The 15,375-nt window shown below is 40.0% G+C and overlaps 2 protein-coding genes across 2 annotated transcripts in view; both read right to left on the bottom strand.

Moving 5' to 3' along the window:
- Positions 1 to 88: 88 nt before the first annotated feature.
- On the bottom strand, positions 89 to 12,071 carry gpr17 (G protein-coupled receptor 17). Its single transcript, XM_034704338.1, has 2 exons — positions 11,757 to 12,071; positions 89 to 3,820 (listed from the first exon to the last, which is right to left on the bottom strand). The coding sequence occupies exon 2, from the start codon at positions 3,810 to 3,812 to the stop codon at positions 2,793 to 2,795; it is 1,020 nt and encodes a 339-aa protein (XP_034560229.1). The 5' UTR covers positions 3,813 to 3,820; positions 11,757 to 12,071; the 3' UTR covers positions 89 to 2,792.
- Positions 12,072 to 13,316: 1,245 nt separating this feature from the next.
- The window catches only part of LOC117825303 (unconventional myosin-VIIa), a 34,457-nt gene continuing 32,398 nt past the window's right edge, over positions 13,317 to 15,375 (bottom strand). The window contains exons 45-48 of the mRNA XM_034701069.1: positions 14,603 to 14,719; positions 14,329 to 14,412; positions 13,901 to 14,020; positions 13,317 to 13,791 (exon numbers count right to left, since the gene is read on the bottom strand). Coding sequence (XP_034556960.1) covers positions 13,696 to 13,791; positions 13,901 to 14,020; positions 14,329 to 14,412; positions 14,603 to 14,719 — 417 coding nt within the window. The 3' untranslated portion in view covers positions 13,317 to 13,695. The remainder of the gene's footprint in view (positions 13,792 to 13,900; positions 14,021 to 14,328; positions 14,413 to 14,602; positions 14,720 to 15,375) is intronic.

Genomic DNA, 15,375 nt, shown 5'->3' with positions numbered 1-15,375 from the left:
CAACATAGGGCAAAAAAAGGGCTCTCACTTGTTGCTTTAAAAAGAATGATGTGCTAAAGTTGCTGTTTAAAGGTAGATGAAGCCTCTCTTGGTTCCCAGATGCATTTTTAATACTGTTCTGTCCTACAGTTTGCAAAAAGATAAGCAGCCACATTCACCTACAAGACTCTGAGTCTGATTTCTACCTGTTTAACTCACTGGTATACATCAACAGGGTTGGGTGTTTTCAGATGTATACATTCAGGAAACACAAGCTTAGAATGGGCTTGCCGTGTTCATGTGATGGACAGGAAGTCTTGCAGAAATAAGAAGAGGAAAAAAAAAACAGCTCACAAACCACAGCAGAGGTCACATGACACAAAAAGAGAACTACACAGTGACAAGTGTCTGCAGCTGCGGAGGTTTCTGCCCTCCACTTGAAATAGGTTTCACACTTTCACAGATGTCTCTGACATACAGTGACAGTACACACAAGGCATTATCTCATACGCAGCAGAGATGAAATCACACTTTTGCTTTCATGTAACATCTTTTTATAAAGGCACTTAAAAGCAGGAATGTGAATACCAAACAGAGATTAAAGATGAAACTTGAGTAAGTTGTGAACATGCATTTTAGGCCAGCAGGGAAATGATACAGTCATGACATGATCTTTTTTACAAACTGAACAATTTCTGTTACATTTTTTTGTTAAAGGAAAGTTTAATATTTACATCAAACTACATTTTACAATAACATGTCATGCAGGACTAAACCAAGTCAAACATGCTCCTCTGTTTATAACATCAGTTCTCCTGCTGAAGATAATCAAAGGTAATGATTCATAGTATAAAAAAGGAATCATAATTTATCATGCAATAGTGCAACGTCATAAAAAAGAATACACAGCAATAGATGCATAGCAGAGAGGGGTTACTGAGCTGAGAAATAATGCATATATGTACAGTTAAGATTTGTCCAGCTCGAGTAAAGTAAGTACTGCTGGTGTGTTCAAGCAATTTATAACAGTTATTAAAAATGGTTACATAAAAAGTCAACCTCATATAAAAACCAGACTCAAAAACTGGCATTGACATGTTTACATGACCACAACAAGAGTGCTTAAATGCTGATGCTCAGCAGGGATTTTTGTAGGTCATGATTTTAGCTAGATGGGCTAGCATGCTAACATTTTCAAATTAGTGCTAACATTAAGGCAAGTACAGTCTATGCTAATACCGTCTTTGGTTTTGCAGGTATTAAGCACATAACTAATATTCATGATATGACAGCATGGTCTTTTGTTCAGTTATATGCACCAGAAGTGAACCAACATACAGAGGACACCACCATCCTCATACCTTTGCTGTTACAGTAATAGAACAAGTCTAATGTTTTTGTCATGCAGCAACACTGAACCACCCACTCAGTGCTTTATTTCTTCAGCCTATTCAAGTAGAAGCAGCAACAGTGACGTCATCCTCTCGTTTGTGGTTTACTGTTCTGAGGTTGCATTTTAGCTGGTGCAATCTTGTTTCTTGAGCCAGAACGTCAGAAGTGGCAATATTTGACTCAGAGGATAAGTTTAGCCTCTAGCCTCGCTCGTGGATGGCGGGGTAGGTTCTTTGTCCAACAGATGTAGCCACTCCTTAAAGCCTGATTTGCTGATTCATCTTTTTCACTATAAACCTGACTTAATACCGTACAGGAGAAAATGTAAAATCAGTGATTGGGATCATTAACTAATTAGAAAAAAGTATTATTGATATCTATTAAGTTGCCTTCTACAAACCATTATGAAGAATGCAGGTTTAAGGCACTTCAGCATTGTCTTCACTACAAAACCAAGGGATTGACTCCAATGCTTCTTCTATGCTTACAGTACTGTATCGCATGCATACAAATATTTTCATATTAACCCTTACTGTAATTTTTTTTTTTTTTACTTTCTTTGTATATTTGGATTTTTTTATAGCCCACAATGGGAAAAAATGCACCAGTCTCAGCTGGTTTAATGGTCTTCTGAATTTGCTCACTTAACACTTATCCTGTTTCTTTCAAATTCTGTTCATGAGAATAACACACAATTTGTGCTTTATCCCCCCAATGACGTCTGATTTTTGGAGTCTTTAAAAGAAACACACAAAACATGGCAGGGTTTGGCAGGGTCAAGTTCTGTTCTAACAACCAAAATTTACCATCATGCCCTTTGATGCATCCTCTTCATTTTTTCTATGACCTAGAGTAAGAGCCAAAAACTTTACTTGACCCAAGTACACCTCTCCTGGAAAACTGAGGTCCTTAACCACAGGTAGGACATTTTTTGTGACATTCGTAATTGTGTTACCCAGCTGGGACCCCAACAATGATTTTTTTTTTTACAGAGCTCTGCATGGGATTGTGAAGTTCAGAAGTGTATAATGCCCACTTTGGACCTAACCAGTACCCGTGTCTACTGTTTAAATGGTGTGCCCATTTCTTGACCATATTCATCCGCCTCAATTACAAATGTGGGCCAACACAACCCTCTAAAAGCCTGCTCGCAGGTCATGAACAGTTGAGGCTGATCTAATCCAGCTAAAGTTCAAATGGACCCCTCATGAATGCGTTGAAGGAGAGGTGGTCTGTTGCTTTGGGGGTTCAGTGCATGTGGTTCAGGGTGAACACTGGAGTTGGACTTTGGTTTAAACCAATGGGGATACAATGGAACATCAAATATGTTTTCAAATAAGCCAAAGCTTCAGAGGGGGAGAGGCCACAGTCAGTTTTCATTTTTCAAACAGGGCTTCAGATCAAGTTTTAGTTTCTCTTCCTCAAAACTCTGACTTGGCACTCACAGAGCTCTCGTGTGTTCCCTTTAACTCTCCACTAGTGGCTCCTGAGACCCCTGCCTTGTCTCTGCAGAACAACCGCATCAGAGTGCCACGGAACTTCTCAGCCCCAAACAGGTAGACCAGCGGGTCCATGGCACCGTTCAGGCAGGTGAGGGAGGAGGTAATGCGGTTGGCCAAACTCAGACCTCTGCGTGTCTGGCAGGACACATCGGGGTGGTTGTAGCCGAGGATGAACGTGGCCCTACTCGCATGATAAGGCAGGAAGCAGACCACATAGATGAGCATGACCAGACCGATGGTGCGCAGAGCCCTCATTTTCAGAGCCGGCTCGAGCCTGGAGCCCCGGTTCAGGCTGTAAATAATGAGCACGTAACAGGACAGGGTGGCGAGGAAAGGCGGGGTGAAGGCTACAGCCAATGAGATGAGAGCATTGCGTGAGGCCTTCTCTCTGTACAGCTGCAAACAAACCGTCACGCCGTCCACCTCTGCGGTCTGGTGGGTGATCAGCAGCGGCGCCATGGAGATGTTCACAAGGGCCCAAAGAGAGAAGCTGATGATGTGAGCGTAGCGAGCACGACGCACCTTCAGTGACCTCACAGCATGAACCACAGCCAGGTATCGATCCCCCGCCACACAGGCCAGAAAGTACAAACTGGCATACATGTTTACATAAAACAAAAAGCCTGCCAACCTGCAGGCCACCTCGCCAAAGGGCCAGTGTCCTCCTGTGAGGTGATAAGTGGCCCTCAGGGGGAGAATGATCACGTAGGATAAGTCTGCCACAGCCAGGTGGATTAGGAAGATGTTAGCCGGAGAGGAAGAGCCTCGCTGATGAGAGAAGATCCAGAGAGCCAGACTGTTCCCGTTCAGAGCCAGAAAGAAAACCACAATGTAAAAGCATCCAAACAGGGTGTTCTCCACTGTCGTGTCAACTGGCGCACAGCCCTCTGTGGACAGGTTGGACGGCAGGAAGGGCAGCTCCGTTGTTGCAGACTCCATTTTGTTGGCTGAGGAGACAGAAAGGTGTGTTATGAATGTGTCATCAGAGTTATATGACAATATGACTGAAAACAAAGACTATGTTGTGGGCAATGTCAGCTTGAGGTTGCTACAAACGTGTTTCCCCTAACAGCCCACATTTTTTGTGCCCTGTAAAAGTCAAAGTGACTCATGTTATAGCCTAAACCATGACCCTTTTCTGAGCCTATTCAAGAAGTGATTTACAGATATATGAGACCAAAGGACGGCAGATAGAGCAGAGTGGGAAATGACAGCAGCAAAGGGCCTCATGTTGGAATTGTGCCCCATGTACAAAAGTCTACAGCCTCCATACATGGAGCATGCAATTAATCCGGTGGGACAAATTGGCACCTCAACTCACGAAGGGTTGATTGAACCACAAAATAAGGTCGAGGACAGTTAGCCTTACAGTCAACAAGACCGACAGACCGACTGACTTCCTGTCAGTCACTGGAAGCCACCGCTCAATCATCAAGTTTACTTCAACCCTTTCACACATTGTGGCCACTGCAGTCAAAAGCTACTCAGAAGGTGTTTGCTGCTAAATGAACTTTAGTTGAGGTCATGGTTGCTCATCAGCTGCTTTGGTGGACAATATCAAGTCATCCACAGAATTTGGATTATTTTATTGGTTTTTAAATCTCTTAATGGTCCTTCTTATTTATCAGATTTACTTTTATCCTGTGAGCCAGTGAGAGCCCTCAGGTCTTCAGGCAGCAGACTTTTAATTGTACCAAAAGTAAGAACAAAGACCCACAATCAGGCAGCTTTTTATTATCACAGCCCTCGTCTGTGGAACACCCTACCTGAAGATCTGAGGGCTGCACACAGCATCAACATTTTAAAAGCCAACTCAAGACCGACCTTTTTAGTCTCGCTTTCAACTGAGTTTTATTCTTATAACAGTTTTATGTATTTATTTATTTTTTTATTTTTTTATTTTTTTATTTTTTTATTTATTTATTTATTTATTATCAAGTTCAAATTTAAGTTACTTTTATTCTATTGTTTTTATGTTTGTACTAATTTTTTTTTTTTTTAAGTATAGCATCTTATTTTCTTTTAATGGTTTAATATTTTAGTGTTTTGTTATCTTAGAAATTTATTTTGGTGATTTTAATTTCCTGTGTTGAGTTTTAACATCTTATTTTACCTCCAGTGTTTCCTCATTAAGATATCTATTTCTTAATTTACTCTATTTTAAGTTGTTTTTATGTACAGCACTTTGTGTTACAATGTTGTTGCATGAAAAGTGCTTTATAAATAAAGTCTGATTGATTGATTGATCCCTCACACTGCCACCCACTGGCCAGATGTTGTAAGAGCACAGGAAATCTCTCAAAATCAAGATGGCCACTGAGAGGTCAGAGATTTAAAGGTGACATATCATGCAAAATTGACTTTTTAATGGTTCTCTACCTGAAATATGTGTCCCTGGCATGTCTACAAACCCCCTGAGAATGAAAAAAATCCATTCTGCCCCTGTTCTGATTTCTACACCTTTCTGTAAATGTGTGTGAAACCAGCCGTTTCAGACTTCCGTGTTTTTGTTACATAACAACAATATCCGGTCTGTCACGGAGTCAGAGCTCGGAGCTTGTTCAGCCCATAGACTGTATAAAATAATACTGAATCCCTCCCCCGTTTTTCATTACCTGCACAAATGTGTGCTAACAAGGAGCTTAGGAGGGAGGCATGCTAGTTGTAGGCTGTCTTAATAAACACAAAGGTCGGTTTTACTCCCCACGTCTGCAGATTTGAAGATCTAGTGGATGATTTTTATTTGTCATGGATAAGTGCTAGCGCTAGTTAGCATAGCTACATAGCTACATGTTCGTAGCTGTAGCTGTAGCTGTGTACCAAGACATACGTCTACATACTGACAAATAAAACAACAAGAAACACTAAATCTGTGACCAATCCTTCAGAAAAGGTCCTGCTGCCTTTCTGGCAGAGGTCGGTTTTACTCCCCACGTCTGCAGATTTGAAGATCTAGTGGATGATTTTTATTTATCATGGATAAGTGCTAGCGCTAGTTAGCATAGCCACATAGCTACATGTTCGTAGCTGTGTACCAAGACACACGTCTACATACTGATAAATAAAACAACAAGAAACACAGAATCTGTGACCAATCCTTCAGAAAGGTCCTGCTACAGGCGCCTCTCCGTCAGGATCAGATTCTGGATCAGATTCAGAGGGTTGAAGTCACGCGATCTCTGAGCAGCCGTGTATATTCAGCCAACATGTAAACATTAGATCAACGTGCTGGAGAGCCGAGGCACATCCACTTCCAGAGGGGGCGTGGTCAGAGGGAAAACAGAGTGTTCTGATGACTGCTGAAGAAGAGGGTTTTTCAGGCATGCCAAAATCTGATTTCAAAGTGTTTTTTTGAGCATAAACTTTAAAGACATGTTTTGGGGACCTCTTAGACCAATATATATTGATGAAAAAAGCGTGAGATGTCACCTTTAAAGCAGCTCAGGAGTATCATCCAAACATTTGATACGTGAGGGACCTTACAGGTGAACATTTTTTTGTGTAATCAAAAATCAAGTATTGATTCAAGGTGTGGAGAAAATGATGCTCAACCCCATGTCTATTAAATTGGATGTCTTGCATTGCTGGCTATATTTTGATTGATTTGAGACTTTGCTGTTCTTGAGTTAACTTGTTATTTGCTTTGCTAATTTAGCACTTAAGCTAACTTCCGTTGCTGATATGAAGAAACCTGTATCAGTATATGTAAGTGATCTGTGTCTGAACTTTGCTGAATCACTGAAAAAAATTGCAGTCACTTAAAATAGGAGCCACAATAATATTTTCAAAGGATTAATTCTAGATTAATTTAATAATTCATCTGGTAACCAGCAAATAGTTGAAAAGTTCAGCATTAAAGCTCAGTGCTGTTATATTAGGCTGTGCAGAAGCTTGTTCTCAAAAATCAGCTCTTCTGTTTCTATATAGTTGCAGACACACTGAGAATCCATTTTCAAGTGTGTGACATTTTTAACAAAACAAATGTTTTCTGCAAATAATGACATCACACAGTTGAGGCAGATGGATTTTCAACATGATTCTGGTTCTGCTCATGGTTTCTGCCTACCACTGTAACTTGCTAAATGATGCAAAGACCTCTGCTCATGGTGGATTAAGATAAAACTCAGTGTTAGACTTTAAGATTGGGCTAGGTCTTATCTAGTCTTGATGTTGGGTCTTTGTAAATAAACTAAATATAGATTACAGTCTAGACCTGCTCTTTTGTAAAAGCGTCTTGAGATTTGCTGTGAACTGGCATTCAATAAAGATTAATTGATTGATTGATTACATCAGTTTCATTAAATTTGCTTATTTGGGTCGAGGGCAAGTTTAAATTCATGTCATTCAAAATCACATTTTGCCATAAAAAGTCTGGCCCAGCTTTTCTGTTTTCATCACCTCAAGCTGTTTTTCTGTATAAGACATGAAAACTTCAAGGCTTAAAGACAAAACCTTTAACACAGAATTTCATGAACTCTAATGTATGCTCTGCAACCTTAGTGGACACGTGTGAAACCTTTGAAATCGTTTGAAATTGAAATATTTGGCACCATTGTTCACAAAATGAACTTGTTCTAAAGTTGACTTGAAAGCATAAATTCGGTACATAAAGTCATTCTGAAAATGTATATTATGGTTTGAAATGAAGTGAGAGGGAGAGACATGTTCTCATAGACTCCTAATTAACTACGTCTAGTTTTACAACCAGTGGAGTCGCCTCCTGTTGGCTTTATGATATATTGCAGCTTAGAGGCACTTTCATATTGGCTCCACTTTTGAATCGAAGGCCCTATATGTCCTTTTTTTTGTTTGTCAATTGTAGAAACATGTTCAATGTTTTAATGATATGTATTTTGAAGTTATGTCATGTTCATCATTGGTATTCAGACAGCAAACCGCCATAGTGGCAGGAAACCTTACCAGCCCACTCCTGTCTCCTCACACAGACACACAGACACACAGATAATAGGTAGGGAGTGTTTGTCCCAGTGCCAGTCCTACTAGGTAACAATAGACGTCAGTGTCCATACCTCCTGTGTACTTGCCCTCTGAGCGGATAATTACCTCATCCTGACCACCACAAGCTTGAGACTTCCTCTGCTCAGTCTAAAGTTCAGGAAGTCTCAGCGGTTACAGCTTCACTCTTCTTTTTATGGCCCTGTACTCAGATTTGTCAGCAAGAGTCCTTTCATCTTTAGTGAATGGCAAACTCCCGAGGGCGAACAGGAAGACATTCATTGAAAGCTTCCTAATCTTAAACTAGATGATACATTCCACTTTGTTGGCTTAAAAACAAAAGAAAACAGTTAAATTAATCAAGTTTTTATGCAGAATTGCTTTCAAAAAGCAGATTAACCCTTAAAGCACTTCTTTTTCATTCTTATTATTCCGATGTTTTTGACTATCATGTGTTTGTGTGTTTATTAATCATCTTGATTACTAATTTATCATTTAGTGAAAAAGTTTGTGCACAGCCTTATATCAGGCCACCAATCCACTTTTAGTATTGTCAGGATGAGGGGGAGTGGGACGCAAATGCGAACCACGTTGGGTTCTGGAAGTAATTCCAATTGGAATAACCTCTAAAATCACAAGCAATGAATAGATAGGAGATAATAAATAAATGAATACATGCATTTTAAAAACACCAACACAAAGAAGTTCCTTTAATTAAACAAAGCTTTACAAAGATAAGGAGAAAACTAAACCACCGCTGCAGAGCAACTGAAAGGAAACAAAAGTAAGACCTCCTTAACCGTCCTGGTATGTTCGTTTCTCAGGAAGAGCAATACTTTTCCTGGGTATTTCATTATCCAAAAGTGTCAGAACCCCCAAAAAATCCCAATAAACATTTTTTAATCTCATTATTAACTTCATTACTAACCATTTAAATCAATATTTGGTGCAATAGTGTTCTTTAATCCTCACAGATCATGCTTCAATGAGGATGTCTCACTTGTTTTTAATGAAAATTCTTGTTAAAACTTTTTTAAATGTACATTAGAAAGACCTTAATACAAATACAATAGTTTGACATAGATTTTGGTTTCTTTTTTTTTGAATTTTGAATTGTTATTTTTTTTTTTATGAAGTGATGTGATGTGTGTGACACCTCTTCTGTCACATGCTGCCCAGATTTTTAGGCTGTTATTAGCTGGTTGAGGCTGCATATATTGCCCTAAAATGTGAAATGAACCGTTTTGATTTTATATGTTGATTTGACCTATTAAGCCAAGCAAAGACATTTCATACCGAAAAAATACTATTTACATTTTTTTTACTGATTTTTAACATTAAAAATCCATTTGACCCACAACATAACAGGAGGGTTAACATAAACTCAGAGGCTACTAGAGACAACTTAAAAGAGAACTAAAGACTGGGGTAAAGACCCATCAACTTCCAAAGAACAATCTTCTAATAAGAACAAGGGAGAAGGGGCAAAATGCAGGAGGTATTTCTTTATGCTTAAGCAACCAAACAACGTTGAGAACATTCGAGAAATCCACTCAGGAACTCAGAGGGAGAGCTAATGAGTCAGAGGTAAGAACTGGAGTTCCAGGAGTATATATAAGCTCCCCACACCTGCTCCAAATCAGGAGCAATCAGGCACACACACCTGACCCTGCACTGTGATGATAACCTCACAGAACTTTGAGAATGGCTCCTCACAAATATCGTTTATTTTACTATCAGTTTTACAATTACATGTTTTTGTTTCTAAATAAAATGTATTCATCTATCAGTAAGCATCATATTAGCGTGTATTACTCCCTGGAAGACTGGACATTTTGATAAACAAGAAGTCCCCCACTGCCTCACCTGTTCACTGATCTTTACCCTATTTTGGATCCAAATGTTATTCTTTTACATGAGGGACTGTATCAACAAATTTGAGATTTTAAGTATCTTTTTGAAACCCAGAGCTTTTCTGAGTGCTTTGTGTCCACATTAACCTAACTCTTTTACCTCAGACAGAGCCTGGAATGCTGTTTCCCATCTTTGTGCTAAGCTAAACTAACAATTTTTAAGTTTCCGCTTAATGAGATATACACAGTGGCGGGAAAGTGTTTCTTCTTAATCTTGTATATTTTGCATTTCTTGAAAATGTTAACTTTTTTTCAAGAGAAAGACAAAAAGAAGTTAAAGAAATCAGTTGTTAGCTCCAGCTATTGTTTTCCAGAAAGTCATCAGAGACTTCCCTTTTTGTTATTTTCTGTTTCAAAGAAAGTCAAACTTTTTCTCTGAGAGGTAAACATTACAAAATAACTGTATGCACACATAAATACGACCTTCTCTATTCATGCCAACTTCTGGTTACTGCACATTTGACGCCAACATCTTCCGTGACATTTTAAAGTTTCATTAAACTTTGGACTGACGACTGTATGAGAAATATTCAGACACACCTCAGGATTGAACACCCACTCATACATCCTCACAGCATCTTTGGCACACTCTCACTGTCCACTCCTTTAAATGTGTTATTAATTCATCCTCCTCTGCTGCAGCCTAGCATGGCTGGGGAATTCACATCACTTATTAATCTCAGGACAGTTTGTTTTTTCTCTTTTGTGGATGTTTTAAGATAAATGTGAAACATGTAGCAGGGATGAACGTGTCATCCCACGGATGTTCCCAGATTTGGAGGGAGGCTCCCACATGAACGATGCAGATAGCTCCCCAAACAGTGAAATGTTTAACAATGTTGCTCCACTGCAACAAAAGTGAAAAGGAGTGTTTTTTTTTATTAAACTGGGCTCAGTCTCTATTTCACCAGCTCTCTATTCAGACTTTTTGCCCATTAGGAAGCAGCCAGATGAAGCCGCGTGGCTCTTTTCTGTGTCTGAGGCTGAGACCCACAACAGAGGGTAATTCTCATCCAAGGCTTAGACTCAGCGAATTCAGGAGAACAAGTCCCCCGAAGAATAAAGGGTAGCAGTCCCAGCAGGGATAACAAACCAGGAGCAGCACGGCTGAATGGAAAAGCCTCCATAAATACGGATCCCTGAGGGATAATCCTAAAGAGAGGAGATCCTGAAATATGCCTTCATCACAATGATCAGTGTAAGCAGATCATTGCAGGCGTTCATGTGAAGAGCGCTGGCAGAGAGGAGGCTGAGCATCCTGGCCCTGGTCCGCTTCAGAGATTAGTCAGTTATGATTGTTGGGACAAAACTGCGACAGCTGTAATGTGTCCAATCTGTTATTGTTACAGCACGTCACAATAACACATGAATAAAGAAGATGTGAAATTAGATGCGAGTGCTCTTAATCTCTCTGATCTTAAAAAGCAGATCATCATCACACTGAGCTGCTCTGGGATTTACATGATAAAAGGGGCACGTTCACAGAATACATTCCAATTAGTAACGTACAGTGAATGATTTAACATCCAGGATATTTGGTTTTTACCTGCCAAGGATGACCTCCCTCAGTCCAGTGACAGCTGACATCAGCTCCAGAGTCCCCAACACCCAACTGTCTACAACTGGAGCATTACTTTTAATTCACAAAAATGGACAAGTACCCCATTCATAGTTTTTTTTCTCATTAAAATAAACATATGTCCTTTTTTTGTCTGCTAATATCTTGAAATAAGATGTTTATCTGGACTGTCAGGTGAATGTAGCTCATATTGAGTCAAACAAGATACATTTTCACTAGAAATAAGACAAAAACACTTGCTTAGTTTTGAGATTTTGCAGGGTTGGGGTCTCTGGAGACTCTAGTTAGTAGTTCTAATATGTTTTGAGTAAGTAGGGTTAAAGTAAGAGGTTAAAGTAAAGTAAGCAAATAATAACAACAATGAAGAAATGATGCTGTGACATTGCATCATTCAATCTGAGATTAAATAAAAAGTGAAGGTAAATGAAGTCTTACCCGAGCGTTGGAGCTTTTCAGAGTCTGAACTTCAGGAGAAAATGTGGAGCACTTCAGTAACAATGAGCACAGCAGCAGAGTGAAGAGTGAAGAGTGAGGAGATCGACCGCTGAGCTGAAGCTCTGCTCAGAGAGTGCTGTCCTCTAACCTCTTTTCTCCTCCTCAAGATGTTCTCGGGAATGAGACTGTTGCTCTTTTTGTGTCTCAACAAATTTGATAACAGAAAGGGAGTCCCGACGGGAGCCTTTCGTCTGAACCTTGACCCCACCCTTTCTCTCTCCATCCCCTGCTCCTCAGAGAGCCACTTGTGCGCTCCACAATAGCCTGAGTCAGAATAAGCTGCACATTTAAGCCGCAGGGAGAAGAATGGCATGCCTCAGTCGCAGCGAGTCCTCGGGTATGACTCCATGGAAACCAAGCCCAGTGGTGGTTCACCGAGTGCCTTCACCATGAACTCCCACCCCCCCACTGATAGATAGAAGATGGACTGTGTTGTTGATGGAGACGTTTATGAGTTAAGTCTCAGAGATGATCTTTTGTAAAAGCTGTTGAGTTCTGCAGAGGGCCCCACTCCCTGTAGGAGAGGAGTGAAAAACAAGAGCAGGGAGGGAATTTGGGGGGGGGGGACGCTTGGAGCAAACAGAGGCCCTTGTTGGTGCTTTGCCTCCTGGGGGCATCCTGAATTGGAATGCCCAAAATAATCAGTCACATAGCCATCGGACAGATGTGGAGAGAGGTCCCACTGGCTGAGGGGGGATAATATTTCTTTCATAGAAGGAGATCACAGCTGTGTGTCAGACACATCGGCCCTTTCTCTTCTTTGTTACATCCACATGCAAATTCTATTCTGCAGACTTTGAATGAAACCACTATCTGTGCAGGGCTGTGCAGAAGCTTTCAGATCACCACCCTGTTAATCTACTGCCAACTGCTAATTGGGACAGCCCCTTTGGTTTTGTTTGCTGTCTCAGCTCTGTCTGCTATGTCTTGTAACCCTGAAGCAAAAACATTGCTTTGTGTAAGAGCGTGCGGTCATAAATATATCATTCTTCTGACTGCGGTGAAGGAGAAGCTGCTGGAGGAGTTTTAAAACACGCAGCAGATACAGTCCACAAGAGGCTCCTAATGGGGCCGTTTTACACGACACTCAGCAGATAAAACAAATGTTTTCCATGAGCGTACTCATTGTTGGCTCTGAACAGTGATAAGGATTGTTTTTTCAAGATTTATATCTGGACTGTTTTAACAGATTCGTTTAGTTTGCATAGAGATGAACAGTTCAAAGAGAAATCATGGAAAAAATTAAAATAAACCCAAGCCCTCTTTCTTTTAGAACATTGAAAATGTCTGTATTTTCATGGAATAGTCGTGTAGACCTTAAAAACAAACTTCAGTGCTTTTCGGCATCAAACCTTAACAGGAAGTCAAACAGGTTTATGTCAAAGCAGTCTCTTACAAAAGGAAATCAGACAATAGATTAAAGCATTTTGACAGTTTATTCCCTTTACGTCTCATCTATCGATGTGCCATGATATAAAAAGAAGCTTACAACTCTGCATGCAGATTGAAAATGAATTTTATTTTCAAAGGGAGAAGCGTTAAAGTGAAACATAACTTTAGACAAATAGCCAATTAACACATGTAAATAATGCTTTCATCAAAGTAAACCTTAATTAAGACAAAATTCTTTCCATGAATTAAGGTGGCTGAATTTTTAAGTGGAGAAAATGTGTTGCTTTAAATAAATTGTGAGAAATCTACAGATACTGAATCTTTAATCCAATAAATCAACGTGTTTTTCCCCAGAGCCAAAATAAAGTTGATTGCACTTCTAAAAATAAAAGTATTCTTCCTCTTTCCTCTTTTGTGTGTGAACTACTAATGAGTGTTACTAAGTCTGCAGATATCTGAGGGTACATCACGTTCATGTCCCTGCAGCTCACATGTTGAAGCGCCTGTTCCTGGTTTGCACCGCCTTCCTCTCTCTGAGGTACATGCTGACGTAGGAGGTGATGAGATCGTCCATCTTATAACCCTGATTTTTAAAGAAAAAAACATGAAGGTGAGGACTTGAATCGAAAAGAAACACTTTAACTCAGCTGTAGTTTATCACTCAGACTCTGAGGTGTATCATTGACTCTTACCAGTGAGGTTTCACACAGGAATTTGCTCCCTTTGACTAAATTGCCAATAGTCATGTGGAAGTAGGTGCTTCCGCTGCACCAATTAGCGATGCGGTTGAACGGGTGGTTTGCCAGTACATCCTTCACAACAGAAGTGAATTGTTAGTGGTAAGAAATGGGGAAATGATGTTTAAAGGGATAATATAATATAATGTAATGATAGAATATAATACTCTGAGCCTGTCAGTGGCAAAAACAAACACTGAACAGGCACTTTTTGATTGGGGAGGGATTCAGTTGCAGCTGTTGCCGCCCATTTTGCTGCAACTCAGCAGAGAAATCCCTGAATTGTTTGTACATACGGACAACCAGACACTATAACATAAAACTGGGTCTATTTCTAAAAGTACATAATTCCAGTTAAACAATGACATTCAATTTTTTCTCACCTTAGTTTTGGGATGGATGATGGTGAGTCCTTGCTTGCTGATAGCTATCAACACAATATCTGGGAAGTTTTGTTCTGATGTTTGCTGAAAAGAAAGTCAAGAAGCTTTTAACTGAGGACTTCACTATTTGATTTCTGCACATGACAACGGGTGAGAGGAGCCAAAGCAGAATAAGAACATTAGATAAATTAGATAAATAAGCCTCCCACACAACCAAAGGGGATTGGATATGAAGATAAAGAGCTATTAGTGTAGCGTTCACTGCGGCCCTTACCTTCACTTCAAAGAACGCACAGCCGAACGTCGGCCAGCGACACACCGCCTTCAGGAAGGCCACCTTGGCTTCATCCACTGTCATACCAGCTTGTTTGTTAAAAGCAGCCACGACAGTCTGAAATTAAAGGAACGTATCCATCACAGCATGATGCAACACTCCTGTTTAGTTGGAGAATTTGCCCTGCCTTTAATGAGGTTAATGATTTTCAACGCCCCCGCAGCCTTCAGGCAGTTTTCTCAGAGATCAGAGAGAGAGATCACAGAGGCATAATGGTGGTTTTGTTCATAAGAGAGATTTAAAGGATAAGGCTCGCTCTATTCTTTATGATGCTTATTGTCTGAAAGCTCATCAATAGATCAAAACAATTCCTCTGTGCTATAGAGCTCCATTGTTGTCCAAAAATACATCAAGCCACACTTTTGAACTCTGCAGCATCATTTTTCTTTTCACTGTAGTTTATTTTGAGTAAATCCAACAAATAACCTGCTGCCATGATAAGCATCATTTGTGTATCAATCCACCAAAGAAAATAGTCCCAATGCAGTTTTTACTCTAGTTGGGTTCATGTGTACTGAAAAGTACCATGTCGGTGTTTTTTAAGAATGAATTTGCCTAATCTAAAAGTTATACAATTGAAAACTGTTTTCGATGTGTAGCTCTTGAGATGGCGAAGGTAGCGTCAACATTCAAGTTTCCCTGAGGATAACTGCTCATGATTTTGATCCCTTAAGTTATTTTCTGGAGCCTCTCACCGTACTTTTCTGTTCTCT

The sequence above is a fragment of the Notolabrus celidotus genome, chromosome 2, assembly GCF_009762535.1.
Source record: "Notolabrus celidotus isolate fNotCel1 chromosome 2, fNotCel1.pri, whole genome shotgun sequence".
Taxonomy (NCBI): domain Eukaryota; kingdom Metazoa; phylum Chordata; class Actinopteri; order Labriformes; family Labridae; genus Notolabrus; species Notolabrus celidotus.
The sequence above is the reverse complement of the archived record's forward strand: the minus strand, read 5'-3'. Positions and strand labels throughout refer to the sequence as shown.

Bases quoted from the DNA above. Each gene is read 5' to 3' on its own strand.
- gpr17 (XM_034704338.1), bottom strand. From the start codon at position 3,812: ATGGAGTCTGCAACAACGGAGCTGCCCTTCCTGCCGTCCAACCTGTCC.